The following is a 27,693-nucleotide window of genomic DNA, read 5'->3' on the forward strand; positions in this document are numbered from 1 at the left end:
GGCTCACAATAAGGCCATTCACGGGGCTCTTTTATTAGCTTACACTGTATCTGCATCACGTTTAGCCCCTGGCTTTACTACAAGGCTCCATTTAAACGTAACCCAACTTGCAGACTTAACTGATCCAGGAATTACTCAATACAACCAGCCAGCTACTGTAGCTTTTCCCCTCTGATAAGGGGATTTAACACAATGGGCTTCACAGTTCTTAAATGACTCCGTTTTTTTCCCCCTGTCTTTGAGATGTGGTGCTTATGTGACCTTTTGTTCTGAATAAAATTCCACATGGTTTGATTATATTTTTTAAAAGTACCAGCAAACACAGTATTGACTTCTTACCCTTAGAGGAAGACGTTTAAAATCTTGTAGATGGTATAGAAATGGAATTCATGTCATGATATTTACACAGCTAATCTCACTATATTAGATATTAACTATTAGATATTATTAAACTTGAAAATATTTTATTTTTGAGGGGTGATTCTGATAAAATTACTGGTAGTACTTGTGCGTTACACTTTGACTTTTGCACACTTCTGGTCATCTGCTGGTGTCTGTGCCGTTTCTGCTACCACAGTGCTGATAGACTAACCTGGGCACACTCGGCCAGTATGTGGAGGGGAAGCGGCTGGGGAGCCTGACCTCAGAGTGGGAGACCCTTGAGGATGGATTTGGTGGCAAACCACTGAGAGCACTGTCGGCCCCCGCTCTGGATCACACCTCAGAATACTGGGTCTCAAACTTGAGTGAACAAAAGTCATCAGAAGGTTGGATAAAAATACAGATGCCTCGCTTCCACGCGCAGGGGGTCTGAATCAGTAGGTCTGGGATGAGGGCCTGAGAGTTTGCATCTTTTGCAAGCACCAGTTGATTCTGTTATCTACCCCACTGAGAACCATTTCCCCCAATTCACCAGGGATTGGGAGCTCAGGGACCCTCCTGGGGAGGCGTGACCCTGGTGGGATTTCCCCAGGGGGTGGCAGGCAGGAAGGTTGCTCTGGAATGTCCAGCGAGTATCCTCTTCTGTTCCGCCTCCTTCCACAGCAGGGCGGCACGCGCCGTGAGCACCGCGTTCCCAGGGACCTGCGTCACCCGTGGGCCTGTGCTTGGGTGTCTGAGAACGTCTTCTCACCTCCAACCCCTTCTGTACGTCGTCAGAATTTCCGAACAGTTGTTATCTGCGGTATTTAATCCGAATTTGCTTCTCTAGCCTCCCCCGTTACCGCCCTATTAAAGTAATTTTAGATTTTTAGAAACAAAGGTCTTTGTCAAAAGATTTCCAATTAGAAGCGGACTCTCAGGAAGCCTTTTGGGAGTTATGGATGTAACATGTTTGTTCATTTCATGAAGGTAAGATTCTTCCTTGAAGATAAGTTGATCTGGTGATCAGGACAAACAAGTGGTGATGACTGCTGTTGATATCCCAGCGCTTTGCCTGCAGTGCTGTCGTGTATTCTGTTTGTAGAACCCACCCCCAACGCGGTTGAAGGACTTTTTTATTATGAGAATTTTCAGTCCGACACACAACTAGAAAATACAATTCCCATATCTGCATCACCTGGTCTCCAGAGTTACCAAGATTTGTCATACTTTTCGGCAGCATTTTTTCCCGTTCCTAAATTTTGCTGGTCGTTTTTTAATTGGTTCTTTTTGGAATGACTCAAACATGAAACGCTTTGCTTGGGGTCTAAGTGCGGTGATCCTGAGTAGTAATTGGAAGATGTCCTTTTCAGGAATGTGTTCCAGAAAACCTAGAGCTGAAGAAGCAGCTTTTTGCTCAGCTGGATGGAATCGTTGGTGACCAAGTTGTCCTGAGCAGCTCCAGCTCCTGCCTCCTGCCCACCAGGCTGTTCTCTGGCTTGGTGCACGTGAAGCAGTGCCTTGTGGCGCATCCCGTGAGTATGTCGAGCCTGGAGATGCAGTGAGTCTCACCTGGCTTTCTGGGAGCAACGTGTTTGGATGAATCTGCTAGTACTTTGTAACTGCTTTACTGAGATGTAAGTCACATATCACACAATTCAACTTGTACATTTCAGTGGTTTTTAGTACATTTAGAGAGTTGTACAACATTAATGTCTTACGGAGAATTTTATCCAAAAATCCCTTGAACTCTATCTTGTCCCTCACGCACTGTGGGAGAGAATGATCAATACTTACAGACTTTGGCCCTTAAGTAACTCACCGTCTAGCTGAGGGGAGAGACTGCTAATGAAATCATCCCAGTGCCAAGGAAAGGTGCTACGTTAACGAAAAGTCTAGACCACATGGGATTCTGCAGGTGGGTTCCTGAACTTAGCTCAGAGCAGGGTCACTTGTGCTGATGTGCAGGGTCCGGGTCCCCCCACCCCGAGATTCCGGCGCAGCAGCTCTGACTTAAACCCTCCTTTTTGTGGTCCCTTCCACCAGACGTTGGCACTGACTGCGCCAATGCACTCACCAGGCGTGCGCTGCGAGGCGTGTTGGACCATGAGCTCCAAGTTGGCACGTGGGCACTCAATCTTTTTGCGATTAACGTGTTAATGTCAGGAAAGGGGAATCAGAGTGGGGATTCAGGGGTCATTTGGTGGACATTTGAGTACCAAGTGGAGGTCAGTGTGACCTTGGAGACCTGGGACAGCCTGCTAGGACAGAGACGCCACTAACTTAGTTCAGTCCCACCCCGGGCCAAGAACAAGCATGGGCCTCGTAGAATCGCCAGGAGACCAGCTTGACGGCAAGAGCAGGAGAAAGGTGGAAGGCTTGGTAATACTTGGGTCATGGAGAATCGTGAGAGTTACTCTGAAGAATGAGAACTGGCTTAGGTGCCGGGCAGCTCCTGCACGGAACTTGGGGCAGAATTCCCAGCATGAGTGGCCAGGGCCTAGGGAGGTGAGGGGTCCTCGAGTGGGGAGCAGGGAAATTCCTCTTTCTGAGCAAGAGGAGGTTAGAGGAGGAGATGAAGACACAAGGGAGTCATAGATGCCTGCTGGGTCTTCCGTGCTGCTCAGAGGGACAGCCTGGGAGTCATAGATGTGTGCTGCATCTTCCGTGCTGCTCAGAGGGACAGCCTGGGAGTCATAGATGCCTGCTGCGTCTTCCGTGCTGCTCAAAGGGACAGCCTGGGAGTCATAGATGCCTGCTGCATCTTCCGTGCTGCTCAGAGGGACAGCCTGGACCACTGTTTACGTGACTGAATGGTCTAGATGTCCTCACACTGAAGTTTAATGGAAAGTGTAAAAGAATGGTTATAAGATAAGGAGACTTAGACCCAGAGCACAGAGAAGAAAACCAAGCATTTAGTTACCACTCCATACAGGTGAAAACAGCACCAGAGAGACCTTAACTGAAGCATCCAAATACCAAGTCCCATGAAGCATGTCATGTCTTGCTTCTGTGACATATGTGTGTCCATAAAAAGCCTCTTAGACACCGTGATTGTTACTTGGTTGCTTCAATAAAAGGTGCAAGCCTCTTAGTCAAGAGCTTCCATTTCTAACCAGTGTTTTTACTTCTAAGTCAGTTTAAAAAACAACTCAATCAAATTGTTCAGAAAACCCTAAGTCCTCTGACAGGAGTTTTACTCCATCTCTCTCTTTTTTTAAAAAAATTTATTTTATTTATTTATTTTTGGCTGCGTTGGGTCTTCGTTGCTGCGCTCAGGCTTTCTCTAGTTGCGGCGAGTGGGGGCCACTCTTTGTTGTGGTGCGAGGGCTTCTCATTGCGGCGGCTTCTCTTGTTGCAGAGCATGGGATCTAGGCACGCGGGCTTCAGTAGTTGTGGCACACGGACTCAGTAGTTGTGGCTCGCGGGCTCTCGAGCGCAGGCTCAGTAGTTGTGGCGCACGGGTTTAGTTGCTCTGCAGCATGTGAGATCTTCCCGGACCAGGGCTCGAACCCGTGTCCACTGCACTGGCAGACGGATTCTTAACCACTGCGCCACCAGGGAAGACCCCACATCCCTGCTTTATAGTAAAGAAGAGTTCACCCAGGAGAGACATGCTTCCAATTCTTATCATTCTGATCTTAAAAAGGCCGGAGATTAAACATTTTTATAAGAATTCAGTGGTCATAGGCAGGAGACAAGTGATTCAACTAAGGCATTGATTTGTAATTTATTTGAAATAGGTGCTATCCTTGCTTGCTTTCTAGGAAGGCTGCGACAGGGTGACCAAGACAGTCTGGGAGCAGAATAAACCTCTGAAGTGTGTGGACCAGCTGCCTCTCCAGCCAGTCCTAGGAGAAATAATTTCTTCTCTCTTCTGTAGAAAAAGTCTTTTTAAAGTGGATGCTTCTTGTAGTTATTTGGTAGATGTGAGATTCTACCAGTTTTCACCCAAACATGGAGGGAAAACAATTTCAAGTAAAGCATTTTTCGGGGAACAGTGTGCATCTGCTTAGTGGCGAGGCTGATCCACAGCTTTTATCAAACAGCCTTTTCCTTTTTCTGTTTTTGTTTTTTGGCCGTGCCCTGTGGCACGTTGGATCTTAGTTCCCCGACCAGGGATCGAACCCGTGCCCCGTGCAGTGGGAGCGCGCAGCCTTAACCACTGGACCGCCAGGGAAGTCCCTCAAACAGCCTTTTCTTTAGATGTAGGAGAATTTTCCTTGAGAATCTTCAAGAGTGGTTTCTCAAAGGAAACCAAGAAAACCAGAGCTGGGTGGGCAAGCATTTCCACTGTGGACAGACTTCCTGTATTAGCATCCATCACGATGTTGAGGCTGAAGAGGGCTTCGGATATCGTGTGACTTCTAGGTAAGACATGATTGCGGAAGCAGATGTTTGAGGCTCGACATGGAGAAGTTAAGGAAATACCAACTTTAGAGAAGATACTGCCAATCCAGTAATTTTTTTTAAATTAATTAATTAATTTTTGGCTGTGTTGGGTCTTCGTTTCTGTGCGAGGGCTTTCTCTAGTTGCAGCGAGCGGGGGCCACTCTTCATCGCGGTGCGCGGGCCTCTCATTGTTGTGGCCTCTCCCGTTGCGGAGCACAGGCTCCGGACGCACAGGCTCAGTACTTGTGGCTCACGGGCCTAATTGCTCCGCGGCGTGTGGGATCTTCCCAGACCAGGGCTCGAACCCATGTCCCCTGCATTGGCAGGCAGATTCTCAACCACTGCACCACCAGGGAAGCCCTCCAATAATTTTTAACACTGACACAGTAGACTGGCAATGACTATTGTGGAAAGAGGTTGGCTGGGGGCAGGGTAGGTAGAAGCTTACGAGGTCAAGATGGCTGGGAGCAGAGAAATCCCGAGGGAGGTCAGGGGTTTGGAGGTAAGCGGTAAATGTACAGGGTGGCAGTTTGCACGCTCCGATGTGAACCTCAGTGTTGGTTATGATTCATGCAGTTCTGTGCTCAAGTCCTTTCGTTTTCTCCCTGCTCTGTGCGTTACTTTATTTCTCGAGTTTCTTGTCACTGGATGCTGAATCTCGAGGGGCCCCATCTGCCCTGCTGCTGACCCTTCGGAACAGTGAGCCAGCTCTGCCGGAATGACGCCCAAACGCCAGTGCCGTCTTCCTGACTCTCTCTGCTCTCTCTGTCTCTCTCCTAAGGTAAATCCACCCTACTACGTCCCGTTGGTGGAGCTGGTCCCACACCCAGAGACGGCCCCTGCGACGGTGGACAGAACCTACGCCCTGATGCGGAAGATCGGACAGTCCCCGGTCAGACTCACGAAGGAGGTGGACGGCTTTGCTCTGAATCGTCTCCAGTATGCCATCATCAGCGAGGCCTGGAGGCTCGTGGAGGTGTGTGCGCCGCCCTCTGTCCTGGCAGCTGAGCAGAGGAGGCAGGAGCCTCTGGGCACGCCATGCGGGTGGGAGACTCAGACACTTGCTCTGTTCCGGAGACCAAGGGCAAGCTGTTCTCTCTGTGTTTCAGAGGTTCCCCTGTACGGTAGGTCACTTGATATTCGGATGTGGTGATGGGCTCCTCTTCCTGCCCTTTCCTGTTGTTACCACGTAATTATCTCTGTGACGTGCTGCATTTTCCCACTATCTCAGATTCTGCTCCCCCCACTCCCAGTATTATAATTTTTCAGGAGGAAAAATAAATTATATTTTGAGTAAACTTGTATCTCCTAAAGGAACCCAGTTTATTTCAAGAGCTTGAGGAAGAAACAGTGGATGACTTTTTTTTTTTTTAATTTATTTATTTTTGGCTGTGTTGGGTCTTCGTTTCTGTGTGAGGGCTTTCTTCTAGTTGCAGCGAGCGGGGGCCGCTCTTCATCGCGGTGCGCAGGCCTCTCACTGTCACGGCCTCTCTTGTCGCGGAGCACAAGCTCCAGATGCACAGGCTCAGTACTTGTGGCTCACGGGCCTAATTGCTCTGCGGCACATGGGATCTTCCCAGACCAGGGCTCGAACCCGTGTCCCCTGCATTAGCGGGCAGATTCTCAACCACTGCACCACCAGGGAAGCCCTGGATGACTTTTAAACTTGTTAGTAGCATGCTTGTCTCACATATAGACAAGAGATTATTTATATATATATAAATTTACATACATCTCTATTTACATACGTGTAAATTTATATACATATATGTTTAACATCATCCTTGAATTAAAAGATTTTAGACGTGACTTTAAAAATTGCCTGGCCACACGCACTCCCACCTGCATTTGTGTGAGGGGCCTGGTCCCTGGCAGGGAGACGTCAGGGCAGCTCCACACCTGGGAGTGGTCCAGGCTCTGCCGGTCTGCGCTCCATCCCTCACTTTCTGATGCTTCCCCAGCTTCTGAACGGGTCAGTAGCGTGCTCTGCCCACACCTGTCCTGCTGAAACTCGGCAGAGTGAGCAAGGGTCTGTCCAGGTACGTGCGGCGAGAAGGGGGCTCGGGCTCAATCATCTTCGCCTGGAATGGATTCACAGCCTCTAGTCTCGACTTCTGCAGATGCCTGGCGGTCCCAGCCTGAGACAGAACAGGGAAGCTGGCCTGGGGGCACCGGATCTCAGCTTCCCAGTGCAGGATGCACGTGACCCTCCCACAGAACGCTGGCTGTGGCGTTTGGCCACATCCCTGTTGGGTTCGTCATCTGAGCTGGCTGCTCGCAGTAGCTGCAGTCCTGTGTCCTCACTGTTTGAATCCAGTTAGTGCTCCTGCATCTTCAAGATGCAGCGTTGGGATTCCCACTGTGAGGTGTTCAGCTTCAATTGCTCGGTGACTGCAAAATGTTTTGGAATGTCAATCAGTGGTAGAAGCACTGAAGTAAAAACAGCCCCTTGGAGATCTGTTTAAAATATTTCCACCAGGACTTCCCTGGCAGTGCAGTGGTAAAGAATCCGCCTTCCAATTCAGGGGATGCGGGTTCGATCCCTGGTCGGGGAACTAAGATCCCACGGGCCACGGGGCAACTAAGCCCGGGTGCCACAGCTACTGAGCTCGCGCGCCTCATCAAGAGAGCCCACGTGACACAAACTACAGAGCCCACTGCACTCTGGAGCCCACGCGCCACAACTAGAGAGAAGCCCACGCGCCACAACAGCAACAGAAGATCCCACATGATGCAGCTGAGACCTGACGCGGCCAAAAAAATAAAAGAAAATAAAAATATTTCCACTTGTCTAGAGTACGGGAACTTAATATACCGCAAGAAAAATTCACTATTACAGTGAAACGTTGCAGAGATTTTAGGGCAGCTTTTATTTGTAAGATATCTTAGTGCCTGGAAGAGATGAAGAAAAGCCCTGCAGTTGAATTTTGCTTTCTCTCATCTAAACGAGGAACACCAACTCGAGGAAAACTTAAGAGTTGGGAAGTTTTCCTTCCTCTTCTGTTTTCTGGAAGAGATTGTAAAAGTTCTGTTAATTTTTCCTTAAATGTTTGGTCGAATTCTCCAATGAAACCACCTGGGCCTGGAGAATTCTTTTTTGGTCTTTAATTACAAATTCAACAGCTTTAGTGGTTGTAGAACCATTCAGGCTGTCTGTTTCATCTTGGATGAGTTTTGGCGGTTTATGGTTTTGGAGAAATCGGCCCGTTTCTTCTGTCGCTGAACTTATGAGCGTGAAGTTGTCGGTGGTGCCTGTCGTGACATCCCTGGGTTCATTCCTGTTGTGGGTGATTCATGTCTGCTCTCTTTATCTTTGTCATGCTAGAGATTTATCAGTTTTGGTGCTTTCCTGAAGAGAAGGCTTTTTGTTTCATTGATTCCCTCCCCCTGTCCCCCAACTGTGGTTTTCCTGTTTTCAGTCTCACTAACTCTGGAGGGGAGGGTATCCCTTCATCCTTGCAACCAAGCAGGAGAGAGAAATTCTAGGAAAGACAGGGTGGGAGCGGTGTGTGTGCGTGCGTGTGCGTGTGTGCGCGCGTGCGCACGCGTGTGCGTGTGTGTGTGTGTGTGTGTGTGGCTCCTGCACGGGCCTGTCCTTCGTGGGGAACCAGGGGAGACGAGCCAAGGTCGGGAAGAGGCTGTGCAGAGCACACTGTCCCGTCCCAGCCCGTGAGCTCCGCAGGGCATCCATTGAGGGAGCAGGACGGGTGCCCTGGCTGCAAGGGCACATGGGCGCTCACAGCCACGCAGTCCGTTTTTTCCTGGACCGTTTGGCTGCAGAATTGGGACGGAGCAGCCCCTGTTGGCTGGGAAATGCCAATGGCTATAGTCTAGTCATCCGAGATTAGGTCACTGGGTGACAGGATCCTGTTGGCCAGAAAAGTGATTTTCAGTCGATCTTAAGCTGACAAGCACAATAAGGGAAATAGTGTTGTAATGACAGACTCTCGCCCAGACAACAGCTGAGCTTGTAGTGCCCGTAAATTCTTGCCCCGTTGAGGGAGGGTCCGTGGAGGCGAGCGGGAGTGAATCACGGAGCCGCCCTTGGGTTCTCAGCCCATCGGAATGTGTGGGTGGTAATGAGCTTTAAATTGCTTACCTCCGGTTTTGTTCATCTTTCTGAGAAAGGTAACATCCAGGTGATTTCTGCTCCTTGGGCCTCTGGCGTCTTGCTCGGGGCTGTGGCCTGTGCAGGACCCTTTGAGAGATTCCAGGCTTCCGTGGTCCAGCTTTATTCCTGGCACGAGCACAGCTGTTATGAGGACTGGTTTCAGCTAATAAAGCGCATCTCCAGGATCGTGTGGTAGAGTTCACAGATGAGACATTTTGTGGTAAAGCCACTCAAGGGTTTCTGTTGGATGTAATTTAGGAGAGCACAGCGGTCCCTCCAGCATATTTGAAGTTGTGTCTAGGTTACTTTCAATACCTAACACAGCCTCAGTCATGAGTACACAGTCGTTCATACAATGCCAGTGCTATTTAAATCGTCGTAAATAGGATGTAAAAACTGTAGACAGTTGCCTTTCCTGCAAAGTCAAATTTTGCCGTTTGGAGCTTTCTGGATTCTTTTTCCTGAATATTTTTTTTTTTTTTTTTCCTGAATATTTTTGATCCGCGATCGGTTGAATTCGAGGATGTGGAACCCGTGGATACGGAGGACTGACTGTAAAACACAGAAATTAGGAGTCTTAGCACAGCAAACCCCTGAGCATCATCTACTCATCAGTGACCTCAGTTTGTATATAGTATTTCAGAGCGTACAAAGTCCTTTCCTTTACATTTCTCATGATTTTCAGATCATCCAGTCCTAACACCACGAGAGACATATTGTTATTTTTGCCTTTACAAATTAAGTGGTTTGATCCATGCTCCCCGGTCTGGTAGGGATTCAGACCTGTGCCACCTGTGTGCCGCGGTGTCTGCATTTGTAAGTGAAGATGACAACGGACTGTTCCCCATCAAGATCTGATGAGGGTTGGATGGGTTATGTGTGTAAAGGGCTTAGAACGTGGCTGGCGTATACTAATGGTTGAGTAGGTGTTATGGATTATAGTGATGATGGTGGCAACCATGTTTTCTGAATCCCAGAGTCCAGGGATGTAACAGCAGTCACCTGTGAGTTAGCTCCGAGCTGCAGTGCTCGCATGCCAGGAGCACGAGTGAGGTCCTAGGGCTAAGGGTGGCAGCGTGGGCTTCACCTGGGCGCTTGTTGGAGATTCAGCGTCTCAGGCCCCACCCCAGCCCTGCACAATTGGACTCTGCATTTTATCAACCCCCCCTCCCCTCCCAGGGGATTCCTGTGCATCGTAAAGGGGGAGGAGTCCTGGCTCACGCCCTGAGACCTTGGCCTCAGCCTTGACGTATGGAATTCCATCTGTTCTAAGATAAAATTTATTTATTTATTTTTTTTTTACATTTTAACATCTTCGTTTTATTGGCAGCATTTTTCTTCCATAATGGAGTGTTAAATGCTAATTTAACTTTCAATCAACGGAGTCTTAACTTCAATGAGATACAGTATATTGTGCCATCTTTTTCAGTTGCCTTTTCCCCTTCCATGTTTTCTGTCTTTGCGTGTCTTTTGTTTCTGACCCTCTTTATCTCTGACTCAGGGCTCATAATAGATAAACATGCAGCTCTAACCATCTTTGCTTAGTGGAAAGACTCTTACATGGTCCCGATTCCTAGTCCTAGATTTATGACACTGAATACCTCTGGTTATCCCAAAAAAGATGGGAAAATTGATTTTAAAACAAGATTTAATTCACTTGTGATTAAAACACAAACACAGCAGAACAAACGAATGCTACGTTTTCACTACTTCTCCAAACCAAAGCTCCCGTCCCCCGCAGCCCTCCAGACGCTGTCTTCCCCGTCACGCCGGCCGCATGCTTGGCATCAGTGATCCTCACGTGGCCTTTGGTTTCCGGAGCAGGGATGCAAACCATAGTCTGGTTTTCCTCATTTAGTCGCAGGCCTGTGTGAACAGAGTGTCCCTCCAAGGGTGACGGCCGAATCAAGCAGGCTCCTTGGGCCTGAGAGGCAGCCCTGCCGGCCACCGCGAGTCCGGTGCTCCCGGGCTGGTGCTGTAGGCTGGGCTGCGGGTTCCCAGCCTCGCCGTGAAGCTACACCTAAACTGGAGAGAACTGCCAACTCCTTTACGGAGGGGCCGACCCCGGGGACTGATAGTACTGAGCGGAGTTTGGGGGGAAGATGACCTAACGCTGTAGACTCACTGCCCAAACGACCCCTTAGGTTTCTCTCACTTGGGCTGTGATCGCGCGGCGGTAGGCGGTTGTTGGATTTTGCTCTTCTTTTAGAAGCCAGTGTGAGCATGGGCCCAGTTCTCCAAGTTCAAGTTCAACCCCAGAAGTTTGCTTCTCACACATGGAGCCTTCTGAGAAGGAAGCCAGGTGAGACAGCGAGCCGCCTTGCAGCCGTCCTTTCCTGAGTCTGGGGGGGGGCTTTTTTTCCATGAATGTCACCCTGAGTAAGTACAGGACCTGCCAGTTACTCTGGAGGAAAACCAGCACAAACAGGTGGCGAGGATGAAAAGAAGAAGGAGCAGGCTCAGGCTGAGTCACTTGCTCTGCAGGCTTTGGGATCAAGGAAGGCTGCAGAGACTCGTGGCCTGAGTGGCCCGACAAGAGGAAGCATGTTCGAAGCCGTGTTTCCGGGCAGGTGGAAGGCGGGGCTATTTTAGAAGTTTTTATTTAGAGAGAAAGCGTTGGAAACACCAGGACCGCTTAAGGCTTGGCTCCCCTGGAGCGCGGCCAGTAGGAAAAAGCTGAGGCTTGAGCAACATGTTACAGAAGAGACCTTGGCGACACCCATCGGTGTACTTGGCAAGAAGAGTCATGTAGAAGGAGCGAAGGGCGGTTACGGGCGCCAAGAAAGAGGCCAGCTCCTGCCCTCCCCGCCACACCCTCAGCTGTAGGATTTTCTACATTTTATGTCTTTTAAACTTTAAACTTAAAAGTTTAGGGGTTGCGAATTCCCTGGCAGTCCAGTGGTTCATACTCTGAGCTTTCGCTGCCGAGGGCCTGGGTTCCCTCCCAGGTCGGGGGACTGAGATCTTGCAAACCACACAGCTTGGCCAAATAAAGAAAGAATAAAGAAATAAAAAACAAATTTATTTCTAAAAAAAAACCCGTAAACTTTTTTTTGTTTTTTTGGGGGGTGCCTTGCTGCACGGCTTGCTGGATCTTAGTTCCCTGACCAGGGATCGAACCCGGGCCCTCGGCAGTGAAAGCGCAGAGTCCTAACCATTGGACATCCAGGGAAGTGCCTACGTTTTTCTCTCAAAGAAGTAAAGTGCCTGAGGGAATTTCCTCATGGTTGCCTTTTCCTCCCCCAGCTCTGAGCCTTGGTCCTTCCAGGAAGGATGCTTCCTCTGTTTGCCGCTTTCAACCGGGGCCTGGGCAGCTCTCCCTGCCCCACGCAGGGCTCGGCTTCCTGCGCCGCTGGGTGCCCGGTCCATCCCTGCTTGGCGTTCATCTGCTCCAGGGTCCACGAGTCTTATGACTGCCCGTCACCAGGCGCCCTAGGTCAAAATTCACCCATGGAAACTTTTTCTAAAACGTTTTCCTGCCATCTCTGCATTATTTATTGTACCTCCTGAAAACATAGCCTCGACAAGGCTGAGGGAACTGTCTTCCCCCGGCCCCTGGAGCTCACCTTTCAGCCCTGGCCCACGTCCCTGTGCTCACCTGGCCTCTGTCTTGCCTTCCGAAGCCTGGGTCAGCTTGTCCGTGGCAGGAAGTCCATCCCCAGAGGACACTGAAGGGTTCTCTGGGTTCCAGCTGTTCGAGCTCTTTCTCCCGTGAAGTGTACCGAGCCTGCTGTGGACCCAGCTGCACTGTCACCCTCCTTAGCTTAGCCTGCTTCTCGGGGGACGCATCAGCTGGGACTACAGGCCCTTCGGAGCAGGTGTGCCACCCCCTTCATGAGGACCATCCTCCAAATTAACTGAGACCTGCTTTCTCGGCTGTAAGTTGGAAGAGCCTCCTATCAGTGGCCTTACGTTCAGAGGCAGATGGAGAGGGAGGCGTTTCTCGTTACAGGGCAGCTCTGGAAGGACACCAGGGTCTCAGCATTTTAAGAAGCCCCAGAACCATATCAGGACCCACACCTGTAGCTCAGCAAGTGTTTCATGTCCTTCACTGACCACTGGGAGGCGATCAAATTAACGAGAGGCCACTCCTGGCCGACGCGCATTAGGCCGCCTGAGACAACCTGTGGGCGTGCAGGCACGGCCGGAAGGCGGGGGGCGCTGGGTTGCAGGTGCGTGTCTGGAGCTCCTGTTCCTGCTGGCGCCTCCTGTGCGTGGAGCTGGTCCGTCCAGCTCTCCTGAGGTTCCCTCCTGCATGGGGAGCGCCCGGCCCGGCTGCAGCCTGCAGACTCCGATGGTCTCCCTCAGGGCGGAACAGCCGAGAGACTTGATCTGCTGGCTGGGAATCACCAGTCAATTAGAACTCTCCCGGCAGCGACGGCCTGTAAGAAGTAGACCATTTCTGTAATAGGATTTACCCTTTTACGGGAGGTTATTTTCTGAGTAGCCACGCTGGCGAGCAGCAAAACCCTACTGAAAGGAGAGATCCTGCTGACTACTGTTCTAGAGACAACTCCAGCCCCATTAACAGATACACGTAATGCAGACACCAACCACATACTCAATTTAAAAAGCCTGCTTGGCATGCCTGGGGTTACTGCAGCAGTGTTTAAAGTAAAAGCACCATGCTAGTATTCTGACCACTCTGAAAGAAAACCAGGGACTTCCCTGGCGGTGCAGTGGCTGAGACTGCGCCTTCCAGTGGGGAGCTGGGATCCGCGTGCCTCGGGGCCGGGAAATCAGGGCACGGGGCACAGGCAGTGTTGTAGCAAGTTCGCTGAAGACTTTAAGGATGTTCCACATCCCAAAAGAAAAAAAAAATCTTTAAAAAGGAAAAGAAAATGAAATGAAATGCTGTCACTCTAACACCTGACTGGTAATCCCCACCCACAGCTAATCAGGCAGTGATGGCTTTCAGGTCCTCTGCTGTGAGCTGGAAAGTTAACAGGCAGGGTGGGGGAGGGCAGCACCCCCGGTGGAGGACAGAGGCGGAGGGAAGGCGTCCGCAGGAGAACGGGCAGAGAGGCGAGGCTGCAGGTGACCTCTGGGACAGGGAGCCTGAGGCCCGGCCATCCTGCTTCCCGAGGTGCAGTCGGGAGCGGCCCTGGAGGTGCGAAGCTCCGTGGCTGGTCGTGAGGGGCAGGCGGCCACGGGCCAGGTGTGCCTCGGCGTGGAGGCTGAGGGCTTCTGCTGCTTGGCGCCCACCTCTCTGTCAAGAGCCCTGTTCCCGGACGACCCCAGTTAGGGCTCCACCACCGCAGCGAGCCCTGGTGCGCTTACATTTGCACAAACGGATGCCTGGTGCTGTGGCTGTATTTAAGGTCCAGACCTTTTCTTTGTGTTGGACTCATGATACTGGTGTTTTTCTCCCTGAAAGCTTTGTTACAAGCGCAGCAAAGTAAGAGAAATCACATGAGGGTGTCGCTGCCGCGGCCCAGACAGCTCTGGACTATCCCTCAGATTAAGACAAAGCCTTTCCCCTCTTTCCTTTTCATTTTTTGGTTTCTTTCTGCTAAAAGCTTTATTCTTAAAAATATTCAAAGGGAAAATACCACTTACGTTCCCTACCCTGAGTCAAATTGCTTTTATTTTTCTGCGTTCTTGTCTAGCCTCTGTTAAGAATACTTTCCTTGAGGGCTTCCCTGGTGGCACAGTGGTTGAGAGTCCACCTGCCGATGCAGGGGACGCGGGTTCGTGCCCCGGTCCGGGAAGATCCCACATGCCGTGGAGCGGCTGGGCCCGTGAGCCATGGCCGCTGAGCCTGTGCATCCGGAGCCTGTGCTCCGCAACGGGGGAGGCCACAGCAGTGAGAGGCCTGCGTACCACACACACACAAAGAAGAATACTTTCCTCGACTTTTTATTCATTTCTAATGGCTTCATGAGATTTCATTCCACTGATCCTTTTGAAAAAATCTAATCGTTCGCCTGCTGTGGGTTGTTTTAAGGTCATTTCAAGTTTTCTGCCGTACGATGCCTCTTTGCACACACGGTCTCCTCTGGCGCCTTCTTCTCCCAGAACAATTCGGGCAGTGGGATCGCCCCTCGGGCCGGACGCCTGCCGAGGATGCGGCCCCGTCTGCCCCTCACTTCCCAGTGGCCTGGCCGGGACCGTCCACCACGAGCTCTCGTCTCCTTGCCCCGCGTCCCCTCTGAGGCGCTGGATGCGGGGGTTTAATGCGTATGAGTCAGTGTCCTGTTGCATCAGCTAAATGTGTTCAGTCAGCTCTTCTCCAGGGTCGCACGGTTTGCCTGTGTCATCCCGCAGGAATGGCCCCGCCCCGCTTCCAGGAAAACACAGGGTGCTGAGCGGCTCACAGACCCGACAGCCTCTGGATGACAGCGGGGCAGCACTTAGCAGTCTCCCCTTTTTCACCTATGAAAGTCCTGTCCTTGCCTCGCCTTTTCCCTGGAAGGAAGTGTGGGTGGGGACGGGTGGATCAGGGCTTCGTCACTTGCTCCGGAGCCAGTTTTCATATTGTGTGTGGGAGACACAGTGCTTAGCGAAGAGTGTAGGAAACAAAGGCATGCAGGCGTACGTGAGTGGAAGGAACTAACTCATGGTTCTAGCTGGTTTCTTGTGAGAAAAACCCGACCCCTCATCATCGTGATAGTACTTAGTTTAAACTCCGTGACCAGTAACTACGTTATTACTCTGTGCCGTTTGTTCATAAGGGCTGCAGGGATGGACTTTCCAAAGAGTCCAGTGCCCCGACTCGGGCTTGACTATCTCTGCACCGGGGTCACTGGCGTCTGGCTTGACACTGAACGTCTCTGGGGATTGGGGACTAAGCCTGAGGTGGCCTCTTTCTCGGTAACCCCTTCTCCTGGGCCTCTGACGGGGGGAGGGTGACGCTGGACCAGCGCAGGCTTCCTTCACGCCCCTGGATGTTGCATTTCGTCGTCTGACACACTAAAGCTTTTTTTGTCTCAGTTAAGACATTGGATTGAAGCCTGCGCAGCTCTGGTTGGGGGAACTTGTGTATAACCTCGTCCAGATTCCTGGGAGGCAGGTCTGTTCCTCGTGGTGATGGTGCCGGCCAAGGTGGAGAAGTGTTTGCGCAAGAGAAACTTGAAAATTCAGGACCAGGTGTGGTGAAAAGCAGAGCAAAACAAAGTAGAAGATCAAAAGCTGGGAAATAGTAAAAAAGAACCAGACAAGGAAAGATGGCATGAGAAACGTGAGAAAAGCAAGTGACCGTGAGGCCATATGCCAAAAATATGTGCATCAAACAAGAAAGTTTAATATGAGAAGGGGGTGATTAGAAGGAAGGATATTTCTGGGCAGCTGGTCATCAGTAGAGGAAACAGTCCCATGGCTCTCCCTTCAGCAGATTTTGCATCCCTGAGCTACGCAAGACCCCCGCCGCCTCCCCCTTCTTTCGCGTACCCCCAAAGGACAGGCCGAGCACCACGGTCCTTATTTTAGTGGTGTCTTCCCATTCTCCTCCTCCTGCTCACAAAGTACCAGACCCAGGATGCCCGAGGGTAAGGATCGTGCTTTGAACTTCACTCTGTCCCCTGCGAGGATCGGCTGCGCTGGGCCAGAGGGCCGCTCATTCAGTCACACACGGGCTTTGCCCGTGTTTCTCTGAAGATGTTTTATAGATGCAATTAGCAGCTACAGTCAGTTGACTTGAGTAAGGAGATTATTCTCAATAATCTGGGCAAACTTCATCCAATCAGTTGAACAACCTTAAGGGCAGAGCTGAGGTCTCCACCAGCGGCTCCCGCCCTGGATCTCAGATGTGGCGGTGTCCACACGCTGATTCTTTGGCATAAATCTCTTGGCGTATCTATAGCCGAGCGGTTCTGTCTCTCTGGTGGGACCCTGACTGGTACATCCCAGACCTTTCATTGCACTTGAAGTTTGCACCTTGCTTGTGGGCGGCAGTCTGGGAACCTCCTGTGAACACGCCAGGTGCAAAGTGTATGCCCAGGCCGTGGGTGTGTGTTGGTGGATTGTGGAGGGTCTTAGACTTTAGCTAAAGGAGGTGAGTTGAGGCAGGAGGTGTTCAGTAAAGGGGCTCCTGCCCACTCTGGCTGGGCTCTCCTCATCCAGTGGTTCTTCAGGACATGATGCAAACCACCTTTGAACTAGCAGTGATCATAGCGTTCATTGCTCTGTCTGAGATTTAGGAAATTTTAACCACTTGGGGCTTTTCTTTCTACGTGTGACTTGAGAATTTTACCACGAGATAGAGGAAGTACTGATAGCTATACTGACCCCCCAGGCACACTGGAATGAGGGGGTTTCAATCCTCAAACTGCTGCGGGGCTCCTGTCTCTATCCAAGGAGTCGTCACCAGATCCATTCATCTCAAGCGCTTGGCCCACCTTTTATGCCATAGCAAGGATTTATTTAGTTATTATTGATAATGTTAACATCTGGGCCACAGGTGGCACTAGGGCTCTGGGTGGAGCGGAGCTCACAGCACAACTTGACCTTCAGAATATCCCGAACACGAAGCCTTAGTTCTGTGCTGAGTGCAGCAGGGATGAACCTGGGCATCTGCCTCAGTGACATGCAACCCTAACCAGCGAGCATCTTGGCTGAATTTCTCATGGCCGTTTCTTTTCTTTGGATTTAGCTTCTGGGTAAAAACTCAAGCTTAGAGAAATCTGCCTCAGAAAATTCAAATAGGGCAGAAAGAAGCAGTTAGGAAGAGGAAATATTAAAACTTTTTCTCTTTTCTAACTTGTTCAGCTCATGAATAGCAACTGGTCAAAAACTGACCGCCCTCCGTGGATGAAGCAGGAGTGAAGCAAGCGCAGGTCCTCTCCAGTGTGAGGGCATCGGGTGATGGAGAAGCCCTCTAACGCTTTGATTGGTCGGGTCACTGTTAGCGCTCACGATTCTTACAAATCAAAATTTAATTACTCTGGGTGGCTCACTGCGTGGGTATTTTGAAGCCTTTGGAAGTCAGCTCTGAAAGTACTGAACACAATTTTGGGAGAAGAGAGTCAAGGCAAACACCGTCGCAGGCCCAGGCTGGCTTCCGGGTCCGCATCCTTCCCAGTTTGGTGGTGGAATGGAAACTCGAGGCTGTTGGAATGTTGGCCTGGGGGCCAGGACTGAGGGAGGGTCGGCAGGGGGTGGCTGCCTTTCACGGCGCTCCCGAGCCTTGGGAGCCTTGGGTGCGGGAATGCCCTTCTTGCCCAAGACATGGCGCGTTGAGAGAGAGGGAGAGAGGCGGCAGGACCCTGCGGACCAGCAGTCGTTTCTTGGTGGTTCAGGGCGGCACCACCACGGGCCTTGTGTTCAGTGTTTCCTCCTGGTGCCCATGCCCCGCCCCCCCCCCCCAGCTCTGCCACCAGGAGGGGAGGGCGGGCGACTGGTGAGTATCTGAGTGAACTGAGTTGATTTGCTCTCAGTAGCAGTCAGATGAACCCAAGGATAGTTTAGAACTAATAGGAAGCCCCGGGTCCACGCCACCTGGGGACAGCGACACGGGTGCAGCCACATCGGCTCCCAGTGGAGGACGCGCCAGGCCGCGGCTCTGCAGTCGTTTACGGTGGAAATGACGACAGCTCAGATGTTTACCAACAGTAGGACGGATGAGGAAGCCGCGAGGACGGGCGCCTACAGCAACACACGACTCTGGTGAATCTTGAAAGCGTGAGGTGGAGTGAAAGACACAAGTCAGAAAAGAACGCACTGTGAATCCATCTCCAAGAAGATGGAAAACAGGCAAAATGCAGACTCCATGTTTCAGGAACGTGGAGGAAGGAATGGTTATTACGAAAGTCAGGATGTTTGCCTCTGGGCGAGTCAGGAAGCCGGCTGGGCGTGCTGGAGGGGCCGCGCGCTCAGCTCCGCGTGCGGCTCCGCGCGTCCCTGTCACACGCGCGTGCGCACGTGTGTGCAGCCACGTGGAAAGGGCTTCTCACCCAGGGTCCTCAGTCGCCCCGAATCACCCCTGCCCTGCGTGGGCCCCCGGACCCCCATCCTCGCAGACGCCCACGGGGGTCCGAGGGACTGTTTTCTCCCCCGGCAGCTGGGCCGCAGGGGTGAGGGGCGCGCGGTCCTCCTGGGGGCCTGGACTTTGGCGGTGGAGCCCCCGGCCCGGGGGAGGGAGGGAGGGAGGGCGCCGGGGCCGAGGGTCCAGGCTTGCTCCACCCCCGACTCGCTGTTCCCGAAGCGGGGCCTCTCCACGTGGAGGTAACCGCTCCGGAAACAGAGCTGGAGACTTCGCAGCCACCCTGACAGCCTGGGCCGCTTCCCTCTCCCGGTGGCCGCGCGGGTCATCACCTCGCGTCCCTGCACCTTCCGCAGGCGACCGCGTGGAAGGTAGGGCCGTGTGAGCAGCACGCACACATACACACACACACTCACTGCTCGAAGCTGCCTTGCATCAAAGAATAGCACTTGTTTACGTGCGCATCAAAAGCTGAGCGCGGCCGGGCTTGCAGGCGGACGAAGCCTGGAGGACGCTTTCTAGCTCTTCTGACAGCCCCGGGTCTCAGGCAGACGTGCAGAGAAGCCTTCCGCCCTTTGCTTCCGACAGGACGAGGGTTGTAGGTTAGGGAAGGGGGGACAGTGGAGGGGCCGGAGATTAAATTGGTTCGACCCTTTCACAGCACACTCTCCTTTCAGGATCCGTTTGTATCCTACAGTTCTGTGATGCCGCGTTTGATGAAACCTGTGGTAGTGCTTTGCAGAGAATTTTGGGATCGCGCTCTAGAGAAGTCAGGATGAGAATGATGGTAATGAAACGGTCTTTCCCGAGGACTCACCACCTTGCCGGCCCCTTCTCTCCACTTAGGAAGGAGTAGTGTCCCCGGGCGACCTTGACCTCGTCATGTCGGACGGCCTGGGCATGCGGTACGCGTTCATTGGGCCCCTGGAGACCATGCACCTCAACGCCGAAGGTAGGCTTCCGTTCCGTCGGGTTCAAGGTGGGATTCTGTGCTGTTTAGTGCTTTCATGGTTTTGTAACGGTCAATCTTGCCTTTTCTTACAACTGAATAGAAACAGTGTCGTGCAGGAGATGGCGGCCAGTCCGTCATTCACAGGGAGGGGCTGAGGGGAAAGTCCACGCGGGCTCCACGCACCTCCCTGTGGCAAGAACTGGGGGGCGGGGGCGAGATGCTGCCGACACCGCCAAGGACCCTCCAGCCTGAGGAAGGCAGAGCTGAGTGTTTCCTGAGAACGATGGTGAAGTGCTTTACAGAGGCAAGAAGAAGAAATAGGATTGGGGACATGACCACCGGAACCTCGACTGCATACACCTTCAGCCCAAATAGAAGCAGCTTCTGGGCGTGTTTGCTGAGCATGGGTCTCCTTCTAGAAGGCGGGGGACGCCTGAGGGAGGGGCTTCTGCGGCTGCCCCAGAAGCCGACCTCCAGGGGCTGGGGGAGTAGGTGAGAGCCAGTGAGCTGGTGACACTGAAAGAAAAATAACTTGAGAAGGGGAGACTCTCCCAAGAATGAAACTTTCAGCCAGACTTTAATCAACTGAAAAAAAGGACGTCATTTGAAAAAGAAGCAATAAAACCTACAACAAATTAAGACAAAATAAATCAAAAAAAGCTATGCATAGAAATCTGGGAAAATGTCACCTAAATGTTATTACTGCTGCTGTCTCTTGGTGCTGAAATGATAAGTAACTTATTATCCTTGTGCTTTTTTATGTTGTCATAAATTTGTACAATTCTTGTGTATTGTTTTAAGCATTAGGTTATTAACTTGTGAAACTTGAGTACAAATAGAAAACAAATGTTGTGTTCAGCTCCATGGTCTACATTTAACGAACGTGTTGAGAAACTGGGGCATATCCAGAAGAAGGTGACGGGAGTAGTATGTGTCTGTCTGTCTGTCTCTCTGTGTCTTTTGTGGGGCTGGAGCTAGAACAGAAGACCGGAAACGGCTGGAGGAACTTTCTAAAACCTGGAGCTGATGTGCGGAGAGGCCCTGCTGTGAGAGGGGAGCTGGGGGCTGGAGGCTGGTGCCCACCTGCCAGACGCTTGGGTTGAGAGGAGACTCCTGCAGTGAGGTCGGGGGGTGGGGGGCCGGAGCAGGTGACCCCTGGGAGTCTGTTGGACGTAGATTTTAGAGTTCCACGGTGTTTTCCTGTTAGTTCAGTCACTTCTCACCACGGTAATTGGTGGAATATAGTTTCCAGTGAGTGAGTCAAGCAGTTTCCTAGATGCGTTGGTGCCCGGCTGCACACGTGTGCGCCCAGAAGCAGTTCAGTACGGGATGGTTCTCCCCGGGGCGGAGCAGGGAGAGGGGCAGCGCTGAGCACAGGGCTGCGCAGAGAGCAGCGAGCAGGGGTTCCCACGATCGCTCATTAAAATGAAGCCTTGGAAAATTTCAAATGTTTTTTTCAACCAGAGCCTTAAAAGTGAGGAACATATTTAAGCATTTGAAGGGAACGTAGACACTGCCTGGTAACCGTCATGTTTTTCTTTTTCTTTCTACCTTTTTTTTTTTCTTGAGAAAAATAAGATAATTCAGGTATCACAAGAAATCTATAGGGAGGACTGAGAACAGCTTTAACTCTCAAACAAATAGAAACTAGAAGCCGATGAAACCAGAAACTCAAGAATCAAATAGTGTGCAGACAGGAAGGAGGCCCACAGCAATTTTTCAAACAAAGCAGAAATGATAAGAAAACCTAATTGGCTTAAAATGATAGTGGTGGACGGATGTAGTTTTCAACTTCAGAGCATTCCAAAGACCAGAGTTAGACAGTTTTGAGATCTGGCTTGGCATCAATGGAAATGTTCGTTATTCCTCACAGTGTCACCAGAATATATCAAGAATTCTTCCTTTTGGATATAGTTTTATATAAAGCCGACATCTCAGGTTAAGGCTAGTTATTAGTCTTTAAAAGCTACAGTTTATCTGGAAGTGGTAGGGGTATTTTAGGATCTGTTTTTAATCTAATAAGATAGCACCTGAGAAACAGGAGGCCAGCATGCCTACTCCGTTTGGCTACTTTTTAAGGCAGCGCCGGCTCTCAGAGTGGTGGGTCTGGCTGGTGGAGCCAGCCAGCGCCCCGCTGACCTGCAAGCTAGATGACCTTGGCAGGTCAGTTCACTGCACCTCAGTTTCCCCACCTGTAAAAGGGGTATAGCAGCAGTGACCCCCCCCCCCACAGGGGTGGCATGAGAATACATGGTGTGGAGACACTGGGCTCAAGTTAGAAACCAGTGCAATGAGCTAAATCTAATTTCATGAGAATCTGTTTTCTCCCCCCCCCACCCCAACCCCCGCCGTCTTTTCTTATTCCGTATAAGCATCTCTTAAGAAGTTAGGTTCAGGGCTTCCCTGGTGGCGCAGTGGTTGGGAGTCCGCCTGCCGATGCAGGCGACACGGGTTCGTGCCCCGGTCCGCGCAGATCCCACATGCCGCGGAGCGGCTGGGCCCGTGAGCCGTGGCCGCTGAGCCTGTGCGTCCGGAGCCTGTGCTCCGCAATGGGAGAGGCCACAACAGTGAGAGGCCCGTGTACCGCAAGAAAAAAAAAAAAAAGTTAGGTTCAGAGTCTTCTAAAAAGGTAAGCTCTATGAGTTTTTGGAAGAGGGTATTATTGACAGCAGAGGGCATGGATGTAAAGAAGATATGGGGGAAGGGCAGACTAGTGGGATAAAAGGTGAAGTGTTTTTTTTCCTTTCCATTTTCTTCTTTTTTTTTTTTTTTACATAGTTTTAATTTATTCATTAGCCTGTGTTGGGTCTTAGGTGCCATGCGCAGGCTTAGTTGCCCCGCCCCACGGGATCCCGTGTGGGATCTTAGCTCCCCGACCAGGGATCGAACCCGCGTCCCCTGCATTGGAAGGTGGATTCTTAACCACTGGGCCACCAGGAAGTCCCTAATTTCCATTTTCAATGAAATTGTTATTCTAGAATAATTCCCACTCAATTCACCTTTCATGGTGTAGAGAAGCCAAAATTATCGTTGGAAATATTTAAAAGCCTCCTTTTTTACTCTCTAATGGAAGGGGATGTGTTGCAAATAATAGTAAGAGTGATACCTTCACTGGAAAGTTGTCAATAAGGCAGGCACACCGCGGATCCTGACTGTAAGTCACTGTGAACTTCCTGTGTCTGGAGCGAGTGGAGGCTCCCAGCCTTGCCACAAACAACGGGCTGTTTATCCTGAGAGCTGAGTGCATGTTATAGAAAGTGTTTTTATGCTAATGAGACTGAAGTTTTAATTGGTTTTCTGAACAAGTTGGGGAGAAGTTATGAACTGTAAAGAGTTTCACCATATTTTATTCTGTTCTGAAGAAATAAAAGCCCTTTTAAAACTACAAATTGTATAAAAGGCAGTAGGGAAAAAAAGATTCTAGAAAGCCCCTGGGAGACTCAGATGACTTCACAGGGGCAGTGAAAGAGGGACACTCGTTCAGAAAACGTAAAGTGACCCAGAGGTGAAACACGGCACCTGAATCGAGTCCCGTGGCTCATTGCTGGGGGTTGGGGGCCGGGGCAGCTTGTTTCTCCGAAAGTGGGTGAGTTCGCGGCTGCAGCACATCTGCCTGCTCTTTTCTCACTCAGTCCAGCTCACTTGGTTCAGCGTCTCTGCTTCCCCAACACGAGTCAGCTGTATTTGTGTCTGGATTTTATCACCTTGAGTTTGAATAAACCAACAAATCGTCACAGTGAAGTAAATAATGAGCTCTGGACCGTCCCCTGGTGCTTCTGGTAAACACAGTGAAACCCCTCATCTTAAAAGGGACCGTCCACCACTTAATTGCAGGTGCTAACGTCAGAGACGTTGCATTTTCGAATTCTCACTCTTGGAACCACTTTCTCTTCTAAGACAAAGTGGGTATCATTTTATCACCCTCTGAGAGAAGGCAAACGATTTGGGACAAATGCAGTTGAAATCAGCGAATTTAGGCTTTCACATCAGTGTAGATGCACCAAAAGCAACCCCACAGAAGTTGTTTTTCTTTTGTAAGGCGTAACTAGCGGAGATCATTTTTATTTTAAATGAATCGCGCAGTTTTCGTGGGGTCGGTGAGGGCCCAGCTCTGGATCTCTGCAAATCCTGCAGTTTTGTTTGTTCCCTTGTTATCTTTTTAGCCTGACTGACCAACTGCCGAGTCTCCCTGGTTTTGAGAGAGGTTGGCAAAGGGCCAGCGCAGCTCAGCGGCTCCGGGGCCAGGCTCCCGAGGCGACCTGCCCGGCGGGCAGGAGGGAGGGATGGGGGGGGAGGGCCACGCTGTGTGCCGATTGGTGAGTCCAGGCAAGCCCGCCCCGCGTGTGGGCAGCTGACGGGCTTCCTCTTGGAGTCGGCCTCTGCCACGCAGCCCGCGCGCTGCTCCTAAGTGCGGCGCTTCCCCCCCCCCCCCACGCCAGGATGAGCCTCTTCTCCATGTGCTTCTCCACCAGAATCCTAGGGCTCCATCTTCGATTGAGGGCCCGGCGTAGTGGGAAGTCGTGTGGCCGGGGCTCAGATGCAGGTCGGGGCAGGTGGCTGGCGGCGCCCTAACCCAGCGGCCTAGCCAGCCCCTGGGGTGAAGAGCCCGTGTTAAGGCCGCCGCCGCCCGGTGGGTCAAGTGCCAGGTAGAATCCAGGGATAAGAGCGGAGTGGGCAACGGATTTAGTTGAACTTGACATCTTTGGGTCTTAGAACATGCATTCGAGCCATGTACACGAGTAACCTCATAGGTACATCGTTGAAGGAGACGCTTGTGGTGAAAACAGCATTAATGTGATAGTCGAGGAATCAAAGCAGGAACGTGGGCCGACCCAGCGTCCCTGAGAGGCGCTGACCCAGGCCTGGAGGTCGGGTTGCTTCTCGGGCCTTTATTACCGAGAAAAGCTTGAGCAGTGAGCCCAGGGCCGCTGACAGGGGTGCCTTTCCCACCCGCAGCCCCGCTTCGTCCACGGGAGGGTGAGCCCAGGGCAACACCCTCCGGACACATTCTTGGTTTGGGCCGCAGACAAGAGTTCTCTGACTTGGGCATCCTTGTTTTCTTGTGCTTCCAGGTATGTTAAGCTACTGTGGCAGGTACAGCGAGGGCATGAAACGTGTCCTAAAGACTTTTGGACCCGTTCCAGAGTTTTCCGGGGCCGCAGCTGAAAAAGTGCACCAGGTGTGTAGACTCCCTGCCGGTGGAAGGCAAGGATTCGTTTGTAGCCAGGCTCTTTGGCTTGACTTTGAGGTTCCACGTCCCTGACTGTCCATAGCCCCGTCAGGGTCTCAGGGGACCCTCCGAGCGGTGTGACCAAGGAACTGGCAGGTCATTTTGACTCGTCTGAAGGAACCGTCGGCCCCTCTGGATTTGGAAAGTTACATTAGTTGAGGGTTTGCCAGGCTTCTTTTGTCTCTGAAAGCAAATTCAGAGTTTGCATAAATAGGAGAAGTTTCCCTCCTGCCAAGTTAGTTGCTCTTCATGCTTCTTTCCCCTTTTTCCCTCTTGTCTGTTCTTTTTCTTTCCTGTTCCCAGGCCATGTGCGTGAAGGTTCCAGATGACCCGGAGCACTTAGCTGCCAGGAGGGAGTGGAGGGACAGGTGCCTCATGAGACTTGCCAGACTGAAGAGCCAGCTGCAGCCCCAGTGAAGCCTTGTGCGACCACCGCCGGCCGTGCTGGAGCCCGTTCGCTGGAAGCACGAGCCCCTGTCAGGTGGCTCAGAGACGCTGGGAGGCCTTGGGAGCCCAGCAGGCAGAGCACGACCTGCTCTCCACTAGGCAGGCGCCCCGGTGGACTGGAGGTCAGAGCAGCGCTGAGGTCTGCGGGCTGGATCCCCTGCCACCAGGGCAGCCAAGAGAGCAAATCGCCTGAAGATTTTACCATTTATTTCCCGTGTGGTTACATGTGGATACATTTCATAGCCAGTGATCGGAGTTTCAAGTTATTTTAATCTGCTGCAAAATATTTTTATTATTTGCTGACCTCTCGCTGAGTACTCTGAGCCCCTGCATTTATGAGGCAACTCCCTTCATTTTCTTGATGCTTATTCCAAATAAAAGCGTTTGATTCCATAGAGACGTCTTTTCCTTCTGTTCTTTCTGCGCAAGTCGGTGATCCTGATGACGAACGTTATCTCGAGTGACCACGACGGTCGAGTCGTAAGCGGATCCTTTGTTCAGAGCCCTCTGTCATTCGGGGACAACCCACAGTTTGGGCCAGAGTTTCCCACGGCGCCACGGTCGGGTGTGCTTGGGAAGCCCCTTCTGGGGGTGGCGTGCAACCCACCGACGCCGCCACAGCGAGCGCGTGACCGATGACACGGCCCGTCTCCGGCCGTGAGCAGGACGAGGGTGACCCTGGGCTGTGGAGGCCGCACCCAGGACGGGGGCTGGGCAGAGGCTGGGGATCCCGGGCCGGCCGGTGTCCGCAGGGCAGCCCCCGGCAGGGAGAGGGCGCTGGAGCGCACAGACCTTCGCTCGGGCCGCGTCCCCGCCCGGACTCCGGAGCCCCTCCCAGCCCCCGGCGGCGGCGGAGGAGGGCGGGCCGGCGGGAGACCCCCTTCCGGCTGTAGCACGGGGCGCTCCTGGGCGAGACCCTCGGCTCCCCTGAGCCGGCCTCGGACTGCCCGGCCGGGGATCCTCGCCAGGTTCTGACTGGCCCTGGGGACCCTCCCAAGCTGGACCCCCTTTGCCACTCTCCCTTCGCCACGGCCGAGGTCTTGCTCTTGTTGGACAGCCCGCAGGGCCACCTTGGCCTCTGGAAGAGCTGCCACATTGTCCCTTCTGGGCTGTGGCCCGGAGCGCGGGCTCTGACAGCCACCTGCTTGTTTCAGTCCGGACCCGGGGCCGGGCGTCCCTGGCGGGTTTTCTAGGTTGGATGGAACCATACTTGGCACTACAGCAAGCGGAGAGCTCACACACACCCCCACCCCCAAATTGTCACCTGCCCAGGTGGCGCTGGACAGGTAGGACTCTAGCAGCACGAGGACACCTGGCACTCTGCCTGGAAGTCCCTCCTGTCCTTTAAAGGGCGTCGCGTCGCCAGTCCAGTGCTGGGGCTGCCTGCCCCCCCCCCCCCGGAGCATCCCTCAGGTTCGAGGTGGTGACATTTTGTTTCCCTCCTCGGCAGGGAGCTCGTTTGTATTCTGCCGAGGTAAGAGCTCTGTTCCATTCCCTTTGGCCCGGCGTTTCTCCTTTTTTCAGATCTCCAGGCCCACGAATTTTGGGTCACTGCCCTTCCCCCAACACGCCGCTCGGAATTCACTCCTCCCGCTGGCGTCCCGGCTGCCCCGGGCCCTGGGCACCTGCAGGCCTGCGGCTCCCTGGGGCTCAAGCTCTGGGTCCCAGCCAGCCAGGCCTACGGACGCTGGTTTCAGCCCAGTCCCGGGCTCGGGGCTGGTACACTCCTTTCTTTTCCATAAGGATCTGAAATGACCCCTTCACATTTTTGGAAAAACTGCCTTTTAATTTTCTGTCCTTAGATATGCTGTGCTTCCTCTTCTCTTTTCTTTTTTTTTTTTTTTTGCGGAGAGTGGAGCTGGCTTTAACCTGAATAATTCCCGAGTAAATTCACTTCCACCACCTCTTTTCTTCCAGAAGCTGGCTGTAGAGAAATACACAGCAGATCAAAGTTTACCTCCTAACCCTCAGGCCTCTCGTCAGGATGACTCTAAGAGGCTCCCCAGAGAGGAGATTGTGGACCCCAAACGTTTCCTCTGTTGCACTTCATGTTTCTGTGTAGCGGCTGGGTTAGCGTGCGAAGTGTGGACCAGTAGACAGGCCCGTGGGCTGGGCCCGACCCCTCCTGGGCACGGGCGCCGGGTGGGTTCAGCTGGTGTCGGGAGCTACTGGTCCCTGCGGTGTCTGCTGGGTTGATGTACCAGCTGCGGCTGAAGGCGAGGACGGTGACGCCTCCCATCTCACATGTGCGGGCCTGGCCGGTGCCACCTCCCCCCGGAAGC

At 52.2% G+C, this 27,693-nt stretch overlaps 1 protein-coding gene across 5 annotated transcripts in view; it reads left to right on the forward strand.

Annotated features, from left to right (window-relative positions):
• Positions 1-25,804, forward strand: part of CRYL1 (crystallin lambda 1) — a 73,579-nt gene extending 47,775 nt beyond the window's left edge. For 3 of the 5 annotated variants that reach the window (XM_022574458.3, XM_022574455.3, XM_022574459.3), the window contains exons 4-8: positions 1,734-1,895; positions 5,534-5,728; positions 19,629-19,734; positions 24,807-24,913; positions 25,268-25,804. In XM_022574458.3, coding sequence (XP_022430166.1) covers positions 1,734-1,895; positions 5,534-5,728; positions 19,629-19,734; positions 24,807-24,913; positions 25,268-25,381 — 684 coding nt within the window. In that variant the 3' untranslated portion in view covers positions 25,382-25,804. The other 2 variants (XM_022574456.3, XR_016388753.1) reach the window with 2 other exon arrangements.
• The last annotated feature ends 1,889 nt before the right edge of the window (positions 25,805-27,693 follow it).

Source organism: Delphinapterus leucas, chromosome 18 (assembly GCF_059928025.1).
Source record: "Delphinapterus leucas isolate spDelLeu-1000000601 "Yukka" chromosome 18, BTC_Dleu_Yukka2, whole genome shotgun sequence".
Lineage (NCBI taxonomy): Eukaryota > Metazoa > Chordata > Mammalia > Artiodactyla > Monodontidae > Delphinapterus > Delphinapterus leucas.